The following is a 19565-nucleotide window of genomic DNA, read 5'->3' on the forward strand; positions in this document are numbered from 1 at the left end:
GTCACAAAACATTAGGTTTGAAGGTTTCCTTCTAGAGGGAGAATATAAATTTAAAAAAGAAAATCAATTGGTCATACAATATCTAAAAAGGGCTTAAAAAGGAGATAGAATTCCAAAGGGATCTTGTAATACCTATAGTCAATCATAAGGAAGATCATTTTATTTCATCACTGTCCTACTGACCTTTTAGGAAATAAGATGATATGGACCTGATTATGCCTAAAGGAAATAGTAAAAGCAGTATTTGGTTTGTGATTTATGCTTAAGGAAAACATAAAGTTAAAAATAAATACAAATAATAGTTCCCACATTAGTAAAATAAGTGGGTAGGTTTTTTTTAAAAGTCTTTTCCACTCTAACATGATTCTTAAGTCTATATAATTGACAAAATTCAGAAGTCACTGTTAACTAAAGCTTAGTATCCAAAAAACAGGTGTGTCAATGTTACTGTACATTTGGCACTTTTAATACACATAAAAGGAAACCACCGACTGCTTTTATCAAAATGAATATATCCACTTCATCTGAAGAAGTGTCATGGGAAACCTAAGTTCTTACTTGGTACCCATTTTTCACAATAGCCTTTGAGAAGTCTTCATATAAATTCCCAGAAATGATAAATTCATTTCTTAGGAAGGCCTACTGCTATTGCACTTTGACAAAGGAGTTAATTTTTTGAGCTTCTGGAGCAAATGGGTTCTACTATTATACTTATTTACATCCCTACAAATGTTTACACTCTTGATTGACATTTTAAAATCCAATAATGGTTTATAATATTTATTCTGGGGTTAGTGTTCACTATCTCATGATCTCATTTGCAATAGTAAGTGGAAAAGCCAGAGATTCCTAGAACCTTCCCTCTTCAGCCTTTACATCAAGTAACATTTAATGGAGAAAAAGGAAGCTGGAGGTGAGGCTAGAATGAAACAACTCAGGGGCAACGGTACTCTAAAATCTTATATTGTTCTTTCTTAAAGTGCTAGCTGAAATCTCAATCAGTTGTGGAAGCCAGTTTTAAAAGTATATGCCTTTTGTTACTTAAATTTATATTTCTACATCTTCTTTATATCACTTTGTCCATTTTTCTGTTTTTGTTCTTAAGTTTCTCTTTTTGCTGTTCTCTGTATTTCTTACTAATGTCCTCTTATTCTGTCATACCTTTACTAATTTTCAATATCAGATGCTTAGGAATACTTACCATAACAGTTATTTGTGAGACTTGAAATATATATCTAAAGCCCTTAAACAGTTTGGATGAAAGGCGTTATATAATTAAATACTAAATAATTGCCATAAGTGATCTCTGTTAAAGGTTATTTTGACTTGAGAGAACATTTCGTTTAAAATAAACTTTACACGTTTACTATGAAAAAATGCAGAAACTACTTATAAAAATGAAGTGCTGTATATGATGTCTAAAACAGATGGAATAAGTGTCTAATATTATTCACTCAAGAAATGAAAGATATGTACTTGCCTCTTTTTTTAAGACTCAAAGAGAATCATTAATTCTGTAATACCATTCGAGCAATTAAAATATCCTTTCTCTCTACACAAGCTATGACCCTTGGCTGGTGGGGAGGGAGGAAGAAAAAAGTCCTGAGGGTCAGAAATAGAGCTCACAGGAATGACAACATGGCTGGACTTGACACTTTCCTTAAAATGGAAGTTCTGGAAGGAACTGACCAACCAGAGAAAGGCAGAGGCAAAATGTACTTTTAGGATGAGAAGGCCAGGGCAGAGTGAACTTTCAGGGTGAGAAGGTTGCTGTGTCATAGCAGAAAAAAGTTTGGAGAGACCCAGAGTAGAGTCCAAAGAGAAATGAAGACATGGATAGCCTTGGCATCTTACTTGGAAAAAAAAAAAAAACAACTAAGTTTCTGGGAGCAATGGACCAATCAGAGGAAAGGGCTTCACGGACAAAGTGCACTGCTAGTATATGGCATAGTGTCTGCCACATACTAGGTTCTTAATAAATGCTTTTGTTGACTGATTGAATCACATATAATCATTGTTTAAGTACTGTATGCATAATTTTTGCTCACATGTTTAAAATGAAGAAAACATACAGCCATCCAATTATTTACAGTGATTTATTACAGTAAATTTAAAATTCAAACTAGCCCACCAAAAATACTCCAATAATCTAATCATCATATTGTTATTTTTAATTTATTCATATGAAGAACTTTATTTTTATGCATTTATAACTTTTACCACTCATGTCCTAAGATTTTCAACTTTGGGAAAGATTTTAGAATTATTTTGTAAGAAAAATTCAATCACTCTTTGGCTATTTGTATTAAATACGATTTATAGAAAGAAGTAAAACCCTATATTAAATTTCAATTTTTTAACTAATAAATATTTTAAAATAAATAACTCTGCATTTATTGTTACAAATCATAATGCATGTTTATATTGTTTGTATACTACAACTTTGATATACAAGTCACATGGAGTAATTAAGCAATGAAGACTCTCATGATATACACAATGCTTTCCTTATTTGATAGTCATACCATGTGAACAGATACACCTTACAATTCTTTTTAGTGTAAGGTTGGTCTGTTCTGGATTGGAGATTTACTGTACTAAAAGGACCTAATTAAGGGAGGATTAATTTATAAATTAATCTCCAATGAAGGTTCTGGAGTTTCTAATGTACCTTAAAGTTCACACTAACAACCTGGCAATTTGTTTGAAAGTTTTTAATTGTTAAGTATATTTTGAAGGCACAGCATCATCTTCAAATAAAAAAAAATTATACACACAAATATATATGTGTGTGTATACACACACACACACACACACACACACACACACATCCTGATAGGCAAGCAAGGAAGAACAATTATTAAATTCATTCACTATGACACAGCTTATACTTGAATTCTTGAACCTAATTATCTGCTAATTAAGGGAGAGGCTTGATTACAGATCTGAACACTTTACCTTTCCCCTTTCAGATATCTAATAATAACTTCTTTTCCTTATCACTATTTTCCATAAGAAGGCTTTCTTCACAGTGTCAACATACTCTAGGAGACACCCTGTTTTCCAAAGCTAAGACCCAGCAGGCAAACTGTGCCCTGAGTGCCCTGTGCTTTGTGTTTGGCATAACAACAACCCCCTGTACTTGTTAGCTGCTAATAATCCTCGGTACCTGTAATCACCAAGTGAACTGAACCAGGTGTCCTGTTGCTGTTCCCAGCCATACCACCCCTGGTTCTGTGCCCCGCTGAACAACCAGAAGGCTCAATGGCCTTAATGATTTGGAGACTGTTTACTCAAGACCCAAGAATGCCTGTGCTGTGGTCCAGCCATTTATGGTTTTCATACTTAAAAACCCTAGCCCTGCTATAAGCAGGTGAGTTCCCTTCTTAGGAAGGAGGAATTCATTTGCAAGCTATTCCCCTCGCTATGAAATTAAACTTTTGTTTGATTTCTGACTCACCTGCCTCTAGCCTACTCAGTTTGGCTCCAGCCATCCACAGGTTAGAGGCTGACAACAGCAAACCCACTAAGTTACTTTTATCAAGGTCCCATTATATTTGCTTTCATGTACTTTGACAAACAATTAAAGAGAAAAAGAAATCATGTAGTTTGCCTTCCTAACAATTTTTTCTTTTTGTTAAATAATGCAAAGTAAGAAGAGCCAAAAGGGTTAAACAAAAAAGTTGGATTTACACCAGTCTTCCTTGTGACAATTTCAATTCTGCTTTTGGTGCTTGGACAATGCTGTCCCAATCACCCAAGGCCCAGACAGATTATCTTCTTTTCTGTAGCCATCATCTACCCAAACCAGGTAGAGTCAAAATGGAGAAAGAAAATTATAGACCAATTTCCCTAACGAATATTGATGCAAAAATTTTAAATAAAATATGAGCAAAAAGATTGCAGTAACTTATCACCAGAAGTACTACACTATGACCAGGTAGGATTTATTCTAGGAATGCAAGGCTGGTTCAATATTAGGAAAACTATCAACATAATTGATCATATCAACAACAAAACTAGCAGAAACCATATGATCATCTCAATAGATGCAGAAAAAGCCTCTGACAAACTACAACACCCATTCCTATTAAAAAACACTAAAAAGCATAGGAATGAATGGAGCCTTCCTTAAAATTATAAATAGCATCTACCTAAAACCATCGACAAGCATTATTTGTAATGGGGATAAGCTAGATGCATTCCCAATAACATCAGCAGTGAAACAAGGATGCCCATTATCACCCCTACTATTCAGTTTGGTACTAGAAACGTTAGCTGTAGCAATAAGAGAAGAAAAAGAAATTGAAGGAATTGGAATAGGCAAAGAAGAAACTAAATTATCACTTTTCGCAGATGATATGATGATTTACTTAGAGAATCCTAGAGAATCAAGTAAAAAACTACTGGAAATAATAAACAACTTTAGCAAAGTTGCAGGATATAAAATAAACCCACATAAATCCTCAGCATTCCTATACATTACTGACAAAGCCCAACAGCAAGAGATAGAAAGAGAAATTCCATTCAAAGCTACTGTAGACACTGTAAAATATTTGGGAGTCTATCTGCCAAGACAAACCCAGGGCCTATATGAACATAATTATGAAACACTTTTCACGCGAATAAAGTCAGATCTAAACAAATGGAAAAATATCAGTTGCTCATGGGTAGGCCGAGCTAATATAATAAAAATGACAATTTTACTTAAATTAATCTATCTATTCAGTGCCATACCAATTGAACTACCAAAAAATTATTTTACAGAGCTGGATAAAATAATAACAAAATTCATCTGGAAGAACAAGAGGTCTAGAATATCTAGGGTATTAATGAAAAGAAATGCTAGAGAAGGTGGCCTAGCCATACCAGATATTAAACTGTACTATAGAGCAGCAGTCATCAAAACTATCTTGTGCCGGCTAAGAAACAGAGTTGTGGATCAGTGGAATAGGACAGGTACACAAGATGGAGAAGTCAATGACTATAGCAATCTACTCTTTGAAAAATCCAAACAGGCCAGCTTCTGGGCTAAGAATTCACTATTTCACAAAAACTGCTGGGAAAATTGGAAAATGGCAGGGCAGAAACTGGGTGTAGACCAATATCTTACACCATATACCAAAATAAAGTCAAAAAGGGTTCATGATTTAGGAATAAAGGCTGATACTATAAGCAATTTGGGAGAGCAAGGAATAGTTTACCTATCAGATTTATGGAAAAGAAAAGAATTCATGACCCAACAAGAGATAGAGAGCATTACAAAATGCAAAATAGATAATTTTGATTATGTTAAATTGAAATGTTTTTGTACGAAAAAAGCCAATGCAACAAAGATTAGGAGAGAAGCAGAAAATTGGGAGAAAATCTTTACAACTAGTATCTCTGATAAAGGCCTCATTTCTAAAATATACAGGGAACCGACCCAAATATATAGGAATACAAGTCATTCCCCAATTGAGAAAAGGTCAAAGGATATGAACAGGCAGTTTTCAGAGGAAGAAATTAAAGATATCTATAGGCATATGAAAAAATGCTCAAAATCACTATTGATTAGAGAAATGCAAATCAAAACAACTCTTAGATACCACATCTCTCCTGTCAGATAGGCTAAAATAATAAAACAGGAAAATGATAAATGCTGGAGAGGATGTGGGAAAATTGGAACATTGTCACATTGCTGTTAGAGTTGTTAATTGATCCAGCCATTTTGGAGAGCAATTTGGAACTATGCCCAAAGGGCTATAAAAATGTTCATACCCTTTGACTCAGCAATACCACCTCTAGGGTTGTATCCCAAAGAGATCGCACAAGCGGGAAAAGGACCCATATGTACAAAAATATTTATAGCGGCTCTTTTTGTGGTAGCCAAGAATTGGAAATCAAAGGGATGCCCATCAATTGGGGAATGGCTGAATAAGCCGTGGTATATGAAGGTAATGGAATACTATTGTGCTATAAGAAATGGGGAAGATACAGACTTCATAATAACCTGGAAAAACCTACACGACATAATGCTGAGTGAGCGGAGCAGAGCCAGGAGAACATTATACACAACCACAGATATATGGATTCTGTGAGGACTAACCCAGACAGACTTTGCTTTTCTCAGCAACACAAGGTGCAAAGACAACTCCAAAGGACTCACGATGGAGAATACTATCTACATCCAGAGAAAGAACTATGAAGTATGAATGCAGATTGAGGCACACTTCATGCTCGCCTTTCCCCACCCCCACCCCCTTTTTTTCCCTCTCTTTTGTTTTTGGGTTTGTTTTTTTTTTTGGTTCTGTTTCTTCTTTCTCATGATTCATTCCATTGGTCATAATTCTTCTCCACAACTTGACTAGTGTATAAATTAATTCAATGTGAAGTTATATGTGTAAGTTACATGGGAGTCCATGCTGTCCTTGGGAGGGAGAGGGAAGGGAGGGAAGAAAATCTGGAACTCAAAATTATGTAGAAGCGAGTGTTGTAAACTAAAAATAAAAAAAAAGTAAAAAAAAATTACATTCAGAGAGGGTGGCAGAATTGTTATACTTTAGGGGCTGATTTTCTCTCTCTGGCTTCTTCTGTATAAGGATGGAAATCTTCCTATACGGACTACAGGCCACTGTAAGAATATCACCTTTCGCGAGTGAATTTGGGGGACACTCCTTCTCTGGGGTCTCAGTTTTCTCATCTGTAAAACATTGAAAATAATAGCATCTACTTCACAGAATTGTTTGTCAGAAGCAAATGAGATAGTATACAAAATACTTTGTAAACCTTAAAGTGCTATATAAATGCTATAAAAACAACTATATGATTTTACTGTTAAAAATCTTAAATTGAAGTACTTATCAGTGAGTAAATGCAATAGCAAAAACTATTCCAGCAAATAAAGTTAAAATACATAAGAATGCTTTTTAGTTATGATCAGAGGCAGTCACCTCAAAAGGCATCAGTAAAAAGGTCACTGGCTTTGGAGTCAAAGGACCTGGGTTCAAAACTTGGCTCTGTATGACCATGGCCAAGTCATGGCCTCTTTGGGCTTCAGTTTCCTCATATGTAAAACAAGGGGGTTGGACTAGATGACCTTTAAGGTCCCTTCTAGCTCTGATCATCTGATGCCTTAGATGTAATATACTCTTAGAGACCATGTCAAATTGAATTGTTGTAATGGAAAATCTTGACAGGGCATACATCCTTCCTCTCTAGACTTAGGGATGTCAGCAATGTTCCTTTTTCTCCTTTCTGAGACTAAATCTTTTACCTATTCCTTTGCTATTCTCCTCTTTCAACGTCCTTCGGGATCTTAGTCCACCAATTATCCCATCTGTCAACATTTTATTTATCCCCGTACAGGTTTTTCCTCCTCCTTCTTATGATTTAGTTTAGTAAGAATTTATTGACCAACAACATCCTCATTTCCCCATATCCTTTAAAAGAAAAATCTCTCAATCCGGCTGATGCCTGCAACCTTCCATTCTTGTCATTTCTTTCACTAACAAACTTCTCAAGTTATATTTTATAATCACTGCTTTCAATTCCTTACCACCCAGTCAGACTTAACATGGGCAGTCTGCTTCAGTCCTCATGACAAATCTAGTTCTCTTGTATCAGTACTTATCTTCTATGGTCTCTGCAATATACAGAATATTGCTAACCTATCTTTGAAACTTTCACTTCCTTTGGCTTCCACAATACTACAACAATTGCACAGCTTTCATCCCTCAACCTTGGCCATTCTCTGACTCTTTAACTGCCTCCTCTTCCTTCCTGCTCCCCATTCCCCATTAAATATTAGGTTTGTTCCACTTTTCTCTTCTGGCTCTATGCTTTTAACTGGTTTACCTGAAATTGTCTGTCCACCTCCAGTAAATGACTTGAATGTATCCAAACCACTGTCCCAAATTAGCCTTTCTAAAGCATACCTGTAATAATGCCATTAGCTTTTTAAAAGAAATCTATATTGTCTACCCATCACCTCCTAATGGATAAAATTCAAACTCCTTAGCATGGCATTGTAATTTCCCAACTTTATATCCTACTACTTCTCTTCTTCAATCCTTGACCAAACCTAACTGGTCTGCTCATCATATTCAAAATATGCTCCATGATTGCCTATATTTGTGCCTTTTTCATGTTGCCCACTTGACTTCGACTGTCCTTCCTTCAATCTCTAACTGTCAAAATTCCCCTCATTCTTTAACATGGAAAAAACCCTGGGTTTGGAGTAAGAAGGCCTGGGTTTTCAGCTTGGTTATGCTACTTATTAGTTGTGTATCTCAGTTTTCTTATCTATACAGCAAAGGGGGTTGGGAACAAGAAACAAGATAGTCTCTAAGGTCCCTATAAACACAGTGTCATATGATCCTATGATTCTACAAGTCACTTTACCACCTTTATGAGTGCTAGTTTTAAAAATGGAATTAATACATGTACTATCTACTCTCACAGGTTATGTGATGACAAACTGAAAGTGTCTCATAATTGTCAAACACCACATAAGTCATTATTTTTGCCCATTTTATGGCACTTAAAAATTCTGATTTGTGGTTTAGTTATTTGTATACATGCTTATTAAACAGAACTGACAGATCACTTAATCCAGCGCCTTCATTTTCCAGAAGAGGAAACTGAGACTTGCTATAAGGAATAATGTCTATGAAGAATTCATATAAATACAAGAAGAGAATTTTATGAAGAGATGCAAAATAAAAAAAGAAGAGACAAAGGAATATTCACAATGACTATGATTATGTAAATGACAACATTAAATGGCAATAAAAATAAGAGAAAAACAATGGACAACATTGGTACTACATTGTTAAAGCACGCTGCTTTCTATTCCTTGAGCAAAAAAACTAAATTTTAAAAGAATATGGCTAACTATCAGTTAAACTTTTTTGTTCTGTTTTGTTTAATAATTTTGGGGAAATATAGTTATGTGCTATATCTATGTTTCTTTATGTTTACTATTGTTAAAAATAAATCTGTCAATTAAAAAAAGAGGAACTGAGGCCTGAAAAAGAAATAATAACTTGCCCCTAGGTCACTAGTAATTTCTAACCACTTTGAGGACAGAGGTTATATTATTACTTATTTTATCTCTCCAAACACCTAACTCAGTAATACTGAAATATATATTTTAGATGAATTAAAGAACTAATTTAAGACAGATAAAGAAAAGCACACGTATAACATATCAAATCGCCTACCATTTTAGGAGGGAGGGAGAAAAATCTGGAACTCAAAATCTTGTAAAAAATGAATGCTAAAAATTTTCTTGACAGGTAATTGGGAAAAAGAATACTATTAACCGCACTCCCACCCCACCCCACCCCCCAAATATAAGCTCCTTGAAGGTAAGAACTATCTTGCTTCATATTAGTACTTACCATAGTGTTAGGCACTAAGGAACTTAATAAATGCTTTTTCGTTCATTCTCACTTATAGTAGTTTTAAGTGCTAAATCAATGTTAGCTGTAAAGATTTGTCCTAAACATAACTTGAAAGATATTAACATGTAAATTATAACAATAGCAATATTTGCCTCATATGTGTACATGTATATATATGAATATGAATACATATATATGTACGTATGTGTGTGTGTCTCCAGGTATCTCTGTCTGAATAGTGTAGTATGTTTCCCCAAACTATAGTTCCTTGACTTTGAATAAATGCCTCCCTTTATTTATGGTTTATTTACAAGTTGGTCTGAGTTTTGCTAGGATGGCGATATGTACATCAAAATTCTAATTGGAAAAGAAAAAGTATAACACAAAACTCCTTCAATTGTCCTTCCTGTAAATACATAGGGCACATAGTAAGTGCTTAACAAATGCCTTTCATTCATATATACACATATTGTTGATAAGAATGATTTTTTTGTGGGAGGCGAGAGCAGAGAATAGAAAAATAAATGGAAGGGAAGAAGAGAATAAGAAAAATGAAGAAAATAGTTGTTTCTTCTACTAACAGTGAAAGTCATGGACTTAGAGAAATAAGAAATAAAAAACTAAGACAAGTCTGAGTTTACTAGTGAGTCTATTAGTATTAAGGCATAACTCTCTATGGGCTTCTCCATATCTCACCACAGCTCAAGGGAAAGGCTTGTGGAGAAAAGCCGAGAGGAAGACCCAAATGAACAAAAGATTTTTCTCAGGAAGTCCACGCTAGTAAAATCTAGGGCTTCTCTCAATTGCAGTAATATCACTAGCAATCCTATGAGATCTAAGGAAAGCTCTTATTCATGTAAGGTATCTCTGGGATTCTCTTTGCTCATGGTTGAATTTAACCTGATTCTGCTCAATTCTCTTTTCAGCTGAATCCTTTGTCTACTTTAATGCTAATTTTGTATATAATTGTTGCACTCACATTTTTCATTTTTAGAGGGACCTAAAGGCAAGGATTTTTTCCATGCATTTAAATATTTCATACCTGTACTTGTCTAGGGAATTTAAAGATACATACACACATAAATATATAAAATTAAAAATACTGAAGCTTATTTTCCATGAAGATGAACAGAAAAAGCAATCTAATTCAAGGCCAAAAGCAAAAAACACTTGGATCAGAGTATAAAAAAAAAAATGAAGAGAATTTTAAAATGATTTCTATCTACCTTTATTTCCTATTCAAGAAACTATGTTCTAGGGATTGACAGCAACTAATTTTTATTTCAGACAGACCAGGAGATGAAAACGTGTGTGTGTGTGTGTGTCTCCAAACTTCAAATCTAGGCACTATTATTATATGCCATCTGATCTACCAACAAAGAAGATCCCTGAGAAAAGAGTTAATTTTTTATAAAAAGTACCTTAAATCCTTATGTGGCAATGTAATGTAAATTATTATCATTTACTTTTCTAATAATGTAACTGAGTCACTAAGCTCAAAAAACTTAAGATTTCACAATCAGGCTACTATTACTGTTGGCTAAGGGAATGGAGAAGGATTGAGCCTGGTGTGGTAGGGTTGAGTCTCCCATCTGGGCCTCAGAAAAGTAGAAGCTCACTTGATGAAAAAACATTATCACAATGGGAAAAACAACTTCCTATTGGCCACAAGTGAGATACATTTCAAGATACCTATGTACACCAAAGGATAACACATACATAGTCTTAGAATGGGAACTAAACCCAACATATCATGAACTTGATGTTCATGTTGTTTGATGTTCATGTTGTTTCTATCAAGTGCTTCTCAAAACTGTTCTCAAAGATATCTGGACAGCCAAAAAATGTTAGGGAGAAAGAAAGTGTAGGGATTGGTGGTGAGATGGACTTTGTGGTGAAGGACAGGAGAAAACACTTCTAAAAATAGGATGGAAAAAAGAAGTTTTGTTGTTGCTGCAGCTATTGTAAATAAGAAGTAAAATTCACTAAATTCAGAACATAAAAAGGGAAAAACAGATGTAAAATCAAAAAGGAAAGGTTTTGTGAATTCTAGTCCTATGTGGAGGAGTTATCCTTGGCTGAAAATTTCTGAGAAGTGTTGCACCTACTTACTTTGCTTCAGAACGGGTTTGTAAATCAAGACCAACATTTTGAGTTGCACTCAGTCACCAGTAAAAACTGTATTACATAGGTGCTCTGGGAAGTCAACTCACTTAAGCAAATGGGCCACTGACTACATTTAGAGTCTCCAAGCATTCTTCCAAAGGTAGCTCAGAGGTCACAAAACTATACCTTAAAATGAGGATGTTTTTATTCAGGAGAATGACTGAAAGAATTTTGTTTTCTTTTACTAGTAGACTATTACCCTTAAAATCTAAAAATTAACTTTTTCCTCCCCAATACAAAATTCTTGCAGGAGGAGACAGTAGAAAGTGTATCCAAGGGCTTTTGCTACATAAATGTCATTAATTTCTGATAAATCAGGACAGTCTATATGCTTATTGCTTAGGATAAAGCATCTTTTGCCAGCTTCCTGAAGTCAGGGTAAATGTTCAAGTGTTGAAAGTACTCAATCTAGAAAATTTATAACTCAAAATCTTGTGGAAATGAATGCTGAAAACTAAAAAATAAATAAATTAATAATAAAAAGAAAGTACTCCATCTACTACTAGTGCCCCTAGTACTCACAGTCTAATTGGGAAGGAGAGGAGGATGAGAAACTTTGTACCATCTTATTAGGGCCTTTATTGTGAATCATTTGTGCAAAGTAAAAATTGATTCTCACAATGTCATTATTAATAACAAAACCAGACTAAATTAACATTAAGGGAAAAAACTATCATTAGAACACTGTGAATAAACTACGTTTAACCCCATGGGCTCTTAAATCATTTTATTTTTGACTTGCTCCTGTGATCAAAATTCTATTTAAATCAAACACATAATCGACTAAAAAAACAAGCCTTGATATTAGCTTAAATATTCCATTAAATCAATTAGTCAACATACACCTATTATGTGTCAGGCACTGTGCTAGGTGCTAGGGATACAAATACAATAAATAAAATTATTTCTACACTCAAGGAGCTTACATTCTAACTGGGGAGACAACAAGGGCACATATGTGCATATGGGATAAGTACAGTGAGAATGAATACAAATAAATACAAGTAGTTAAATACAGGGTAGCTTGACAGAGAAGACACCAGCAGTTGAGGGGATCATGTAAAGGCTTTATAGAATCCGGTGAATATCCTGCTGGTATAAGGCAGAGGTGAGGATGGAGTGCATTCCAGGTGGGGATTCAGCCAGTGTAAAAGCAGAGAGAGAAAGGAGATAGAATGTCATATGAGAGGAACAGAGAGAAGATCAGTTTGGCTGTGTAGAGTACAGTATGTAAGAGGAGGAGTTATGTACAATAAGGCTGGAATGACAGGTTGGGGTAAGATTTATCAGATCATATGGAATCAAATTGTCCTCAAACATCAAAGAGGGAGGAAAAGGATGAATAAGTACGAAAGTGTTTATGGCAGGAGTAGTTAGGTGGTGCAGTGGACAGAGCTGCTGGCCCCGGAGTCAGGAGGATCTGAGTTCAAATCTGGTCTCACACACTTACTAGCTGCTTGACCCTGGGCAACTCATTTAACCCTGTTTGCCTCAGTTCCTCAACTGTCAAATGAGCTAGAGACAGAAATGGCAAACCATTTTGGTATCTTTGTCAAGAAAACCTCCAAAAGGGCTCACAAAGAGGCACAACTGAAAATGACTACACAACAACAAAATTTATAGCAGCTGTCTTTGTCATAGCAAACAACTGGAAGCTAAGGGAATCATTTAGGGAATGGTTAAACAAATTATGGAATGTTACTGTATCATAAGAAATGACAAAAGAGATGGTTTGAGAGAAACCTGGGAAGATTTGTATGAACTGACCCAAAATGCAGTGAGCCGAACGAGGAGAACTATTTATGCAGTAACAATAACTTAAAGACAAACAACTCTGAAAGACTTAACTCTGATCAACACAATGATCATCAACCCATGATTCCACTGGTCTGATGATGAGGCATGCTACCTGCTTCCTGATAGAGAAGTGATGGACTTAAGTTACAGAATGAGATATACATTCTTAGACACAGCTGACATGGGAATATGAGTATACATATTTGTTACAAAAGTTTATTTTTTTCTTTTCTCAACTTGAGGGCTGTGGATAGGGAAGGAAAGAGGAGCTAGGGATAGGGTTAACTCCCCTGCTCCCCCCCAAAAAAAGTAAGAAAAAGAAATAACCTCTCCTCAACAATAAACTACCATTGGGTTCTTTGTGCAAACTCAATGTGATTATTACACACAGGACATTCGGATAGATATTAAAGAGCACGAACAAATTACACTATTAGTTTGATTCAGATTGGCCCAATAGTGAGGGCTAAAAAAGTAGCCAGAATAAAGGATATATTTTAAGAGTTTTAGATCAGGTAACTCCAATTCCCATTATAGAGGCATTCAGAGTGCTTAATTTTTTCAAGAATATAAGATACTCCCATATATTCTACATAAAGGGATACATATTTTATCAATGTAAAATTGGTACTGATACAAATATATAGAACCTTTCTTATGAGAAACTGATTGCATCCTATATATCCACATGCAGACAAGAACCAATTTAGTTCAAGTGCATGGCTTTAAATTAAGGAAAGAAAAATATAGTAATTTTATGATTTCTGAGTCTTTTCCAACAACTTAAAAAACCTAGGATATTCAGGAATGTAGCTTGTACACAGAGAGGCAGTGTGGTGTAGCAGAGCTAACCAGTCTCACTGCTAGGAAAACTTGGGTTCCAAGTCCCACCTCTGAAATATACTGGCTGTGACCCTGGGAAAGTAATTTATTCTCTTTGTGCTCTAGGCAATTCCTTAAGACTATAAATTGTTGAAAAGTTGGCTACTTGCATTGGCAGTAGGAGTTTCCTTATCTATGAGGAAATATTAATGAAATCATAGGTCTAGTTCCTATCCTCTTTATCTCCTATGATCAAATACCTATGTTTTCTATTCAATGATCTAGTAAATCAAGAGAACAACTATCTATAAACTATTTTCTTTCTTGCATTATTTTATTTTCTTTTTACATACAATATCACTAGAAAGTAATCATCATGAACAGTACTGATGTTCAAACATACATCAATACTAAATATTTTACCACATTCAAGATAATTTCAATCAATCAAAACCATTTATTAAATGCTATATGCTAACTTCTTTGTTAAAAGTAGTAGAGATACAAAGGAAAGTAAAAAACAGTCTCTGCCCTCAAAAAACTTAAGAATCTAACATGGGGAGACACAACATGTAAATAATGTGGTATATACAAACAATACATACCTTTGTCACTTTATGCAGTGAAACATATTCAAGCAAAACCAGTAAATGGTAATATAAATGTCTACCAAATTCCATTATGTGAATGGTTTTGAATAACTCAAATAGCTTCAAAAATATTATGGAGCAAAATATCACAAAATAATGATGTGCAGTATATCAAACACTTTTACTTACGATTAGCTGTTTCAATCCAACAAAAGACTGTTCCACGGAGTTAGCATTCAAAACTTGTCTCTTTGCTGCAGCTTGTTCACCCAGAAAACGAAGCATCAAATCTTTAACTGCATCTCCCTTAAAGTCCATAAGAAAAAAGTATGTAATATAGGAAAATGTCAGTCCAACTCAACTAACTGCAACCCTCACTAAATAAAAAATGTGGCTTCCTCCTATTTTAAATAAAAAACGTGGCTTCCTCCTATTCATTGAAAGGATCTTATTTGGGGGGTGCTAGAAGACATAAAATGAAATTAATCAAAACCCTTACTAAACTGAATTTTCTTTGAGGGGTGGTGAAGGGGTTACACAATATTTTGAGGGAAAAAGGCATGTTACAAAAACACAAAGTACCAGGAATTCTTTCCAAAAAATAGATCCTTTAGTAAGCCCAGGGCTCAGTACCCATTCAGCTTAATTTCCCACACCTTATTTCCAGCTCCCTTTTGTGGAACAATCATTGATGGTTCTATCCCCAAGGCAGTGAAAGATCTAAAGGATGATTCAAACACATTCACTATACTGTAGCAAGAAGGGCAAGTGAATAAATATGTTTTAGAAACAAAAGATGAAACTAAAAATATTCTCTAAGTTAATTGAAAATTCAATTGTTCTGAACTCATTGATTCTTCAATGGGATATTCCCATGAATAAAATATTACTAGATATTTGAGACATTTGAAATCGCATGGCATGAAATTCCATTCGTGCTCTACTGCCGTCTCTAACATTTGAAATAATAACCTACTTTGAAAGTCCAGGTCAGATAAGCCATCTCCCTACCATTATGCCTTCTTTTGGCTTTTTCCAGTTGGAAATTACCTTCCCTTTCTTTGGCTTTGAAGAGCACACTACATCTTTCTTATGCCCTTATTATATAAACACTGTGCACTATAATTACTGCCCACTGGCTACATAGTACTGCATTTTTTTTTGTATCTATGAGATTCTCCCTCCAGCATTACAAACTCCATATAGGCAGGATCGATAGGCAGTTAGGTGGTAAAGTAGATGGAGTGTTGGTCCTGGAGTCAGAAAGACTTGAGTTCAAATTCAGCCTCAGATGATTGTAAGTTGTGTAACTCTGGGCAAGTTACTTCACTTCTGCCTTAGTTTCCTTATCTGTAAAGTGTGGATAATAACTCTTTCCAGAGTTATTGTAAGGATAAAATGAGATAATACATACAGTCACTTCGTAAACCTGAAGTGCTATGCTTTTATTATTATCATATCTGAATTATCTTTTTACTTTGTTCACAATCTAGCACAGCGTTCTGTACACAGAAAACATTTAATCAATTCATCAATAAACATTTATTAAATACCCACTAAGAGCCAGGTACTATGCTAAGTACTGAGTATACAAAGAAGCAAAAAACAGTCCTTACCCTCAGAGTTTATAATCTAATGTGGGAGACGTGTAAACAAATATATATACAAAGCAAGATATATAAAGGATAAATGGAAAACTAACAGAAAGAAGGCACTAGAATTAAAAAGCTGGAATTTTGTGAGGACTTAAAGGACTGGGGAGGTCAGTAGGCAAAGCAGAGGTGAAAGCATATTCCAGGCATAGCAGATAGTTAGAGAAAATGCCAGGATCTGACAGATGGAGTGGGAGTGGAACAGCCAGAAGGCCAGTGTAACTAGGTTGAAGAGTATGCATCAGGGAGGAAGGTGTAAGAAGACTGGAAAGGTAGGAGGGGGCTATGTTATGGAGGGCTTTGAATACCAAACAGAGCATTTTGCATTCAGTCTTGGAGGTAACAGTGAGCCACTGGAGTTAACTGAGCAGAAGGGGTGATATTGGACCTGTACTTTGGGAAAATCACTTACTGGCTGAATAAAAAATGGACTAAGTGAAAAGAACTTAAGGTAGGCTAACCTACTAGCAGGCTACTGGAATAATCCATGCATAGGCTGATGAGGGCCTAAACTAGAGTGGCAGCAGTGTCAGAGGAGAGAAAAGAGCATATTTGAGGTGTTGCGAAATTGAAATCAACAAGCCTTGGCAACAGACAGGACGCAAGAGGCAGAGATAGTAAAGAGTCAAGAATGACTTCTAGGTTGAGAGCCTGAAGGATTGGGAAGATTGTGATGCCTTCTCTACAGAAACAGATAATAAACGCCACCACCATCTCATGTTTATAGCATTATAAATTATTATACATAGTAGCTAACTGTTTATGAAGTAGGAAAAAAAACTAGTTTTGAAGCCAAAAGATCTGGATTAGGATTTTGGTTCTGTTACTTATTTGTGTGGTCATGGGAAATTCACTTAACCTCTTTTGGCCTAAGTTACTTCACCTGTAAAACGAGGGGATTGTTCAAAACAGCCCAGTGGGAGTAATTGTGAATCAGCATTTTTAGAGCTCAAAGAGACCTTAGAGGTTCTAAGACACAACTCCACTATTTTAGAGATGAGTAAATTGAAGCTCAAAGTAGGGAAGTAACTAATTTGCTCAAATTTACTTAACTGGGGGGCGGAGACAAGATGGCAGTTGGAAAGCAGGGAACCACCTAGGGCTCTCCCCCAGGACCCTCCAAACACCGATAAAAAATGGCTCTGAACAAATTCTAGAACTGTAGAACCCATGAAATAGCAGAGGGAAGCAGGGCTCCAGCCCAGGACAGCCTGTATGGTCTCTGGGTAAGGTCTATCACACACGGAGCTGGGAGCAGAGCAGAGCACAGCTTGGGCTGCGCCCGGACCAACTAGACCAGGAGCCAGGCAGAACAGGACCTAGCACCCTGATTCAGTGAGCTGTGGCAGTTACCAGATTTCTCAACCCAGAAACACCAAAGACAACAGAGAAGGTTAGTGGGAAAAGCTGCTGGGGACAGAGTGAAAAGAGTTCACAGTTTGGCCACTGCCACAGGAGCGCGGAGGTGGTGCAGCTCTGAGGACAGAACTACAGCTGCAGCTGCTTCTGGCCCCAGGCCCACCTGGTGGGAGGAATTAAGTGGCAGATCAGAGCAGGTGTGCAGAGCCTGCTTAAGATCTGAGTCAGGTGCAGGTTGGTGGTTCTTGGGGGAGGAGGAGCGCTGGTGTGGCAGAACTTGTGAGAAACAGCTCTGAAAACAACAGAGCATCCATTCAAGCTTGGAACAAAGTACTCTCTACTCTACAAGCAGTCATACCCCAACGAAAAACTCAAGGGTCAAGTAGTTGGCTGGGAACATGGCCAGGCAGTGAAAATGGTCTCAGATTCAGATTCAGACTTTGGAATCTTTCTTTGGTGACAAAGAAGACCAAAACATACAGCCAGAAGAAGTCAACAGAGTCAAATAGCCCACATCAAAAGCCTCCAAGAAAAACATGAATTGGTCTCAGGCCATGGAAGAGCTCAAAAAGGATTTGGAAAAGTAAGAAAGAGAAGTAGAGGAAAGATTGGGAAGAGAAATGAAAGTGATGTGAGAAAACCATGAACAACAAGTCAATGACTTGCTAAAGGAGATCCAAAAAAAATACTGAAGAAAATAACACCTTAAAAAACAGACTAACTCAAATGGCAAAAGAGCTCCAAAAAGCCAATGAGGAGAAGAATGCCTTGAAGGGCAGAATTAGCCAAATGGAAAAGGAGGTCCAAAAGACCACTGAAGAAAATACTACCTTAAAAATGAGATTGGAGCAAGTGGAAGCTAGTGACTTTATGAGAAATCAAGATATTATAAAACAGAACCAAAGGAATGAAAAAGTGGAAGACAATGTGAAATATCTCATTGGGAAAAACCACTGACCTGGAAAATAGATCCAGGAGAGAGAATTTAAAAATGATTGGACTACCTGAAAGCCATGATCAAAAAAAGAGCCTAGATAACATCTTTCAAGAAATTGTCAAGGAGAACTGCCCTGATATTCTAGAGCCAGAGGGTAAAATAGAAATTGAAAGAATCCACAGATTGCCTCCTCAAAAAGATCCCAAAAAGAAAACTCCTAGGAATATTGTTGCCAAATTTCAGAGCTCCCAGATCAATGAGAAAATATTGCAAGCAGCCAGCAAGAAACAATTTGAGTACTGTGGAAACACAATCATGAAAACATAAGATCTAGCAGCTTCTACATTAAGGAGGTCAGTGGAGCTAGGATTAAAACCAAGAATCACCTACCCAGCAAAACCGAATATCACGCTCCAAGGCAAAATACGGATTTTCAATTAAATAAAGGACTTTCAAGCTTTCTCAGCGAAAAGACCAGAGCTGAATAGAAAATTTGACTTTCAAACACAAGAATCAAGAGAAGCATGAAAAGGTAAACAAGAAAGAGAAATCACAAGGGACTTACTAAAGTTGAACTGTTTTATTTACATTCCTACATGGAAAGATCATGTGTATAATTCATCAATCCTCAGTATTAGGGTAGCTGAAGGGAATATACATATATAGAGAGACAGAGGGCACAGGGTGAGTTAAAAATGATGGGATGAAAGCTAAAAAAATAAAATCAAATTAAGGGATGAGAGAGGAATATATTGAGAGAGGGAAAAAGGGAGAGATAGAATGGGATAAATTATCTTGCATAAAAGTGGCAAGAAATAGCAGTTCTGTTGGGAGGAAAGAGGGGGCAGGTGAGCGG

At 36.0% G+C, this 19565-nt stretch overlaps 1 protein-coding gene across 2 annotated transcripts in view; it reads right to left on the reverse strand.

Moving 5' to 3' along the window:
* TRAPPC12 (trafficking protein particle complex 12) overlaps window positions 1-19565 on the reverse strand; it is a 157781-nt gene that overhangs the window by 111638 nt on the left and 26578 nt on the right. For both annotated transcript variants that reach the window (XM_036751096.1, XM_036751095.1), the window contains exon 3: window positions 14951-15067. In XM_036751096.1, the coding sequence (XP_036606991.1) occupies window positions 14951-15067 (117 nt within the window). The remainder of the gene's footprint in view (window positions 1-14950; window positions 15068-19565) is intronic.

This window comes from Trichosurus vulpecula, chromosome 3, assembly GCF_011100635.1.
Source record: "Trichosurus vulpecula isolate mTriVul1 chromosome 3, mTriVul1.pri, whole genome shotgun sequence".
In the NCBI taxonomy this organism is placed as follows: domain Eukaryota; kingdom Metazoa; phylum Chordata; class Mammalia; order Diprotodontia; family Phalangeridae; genus Trichosurus; species Trichosurus vulpecula.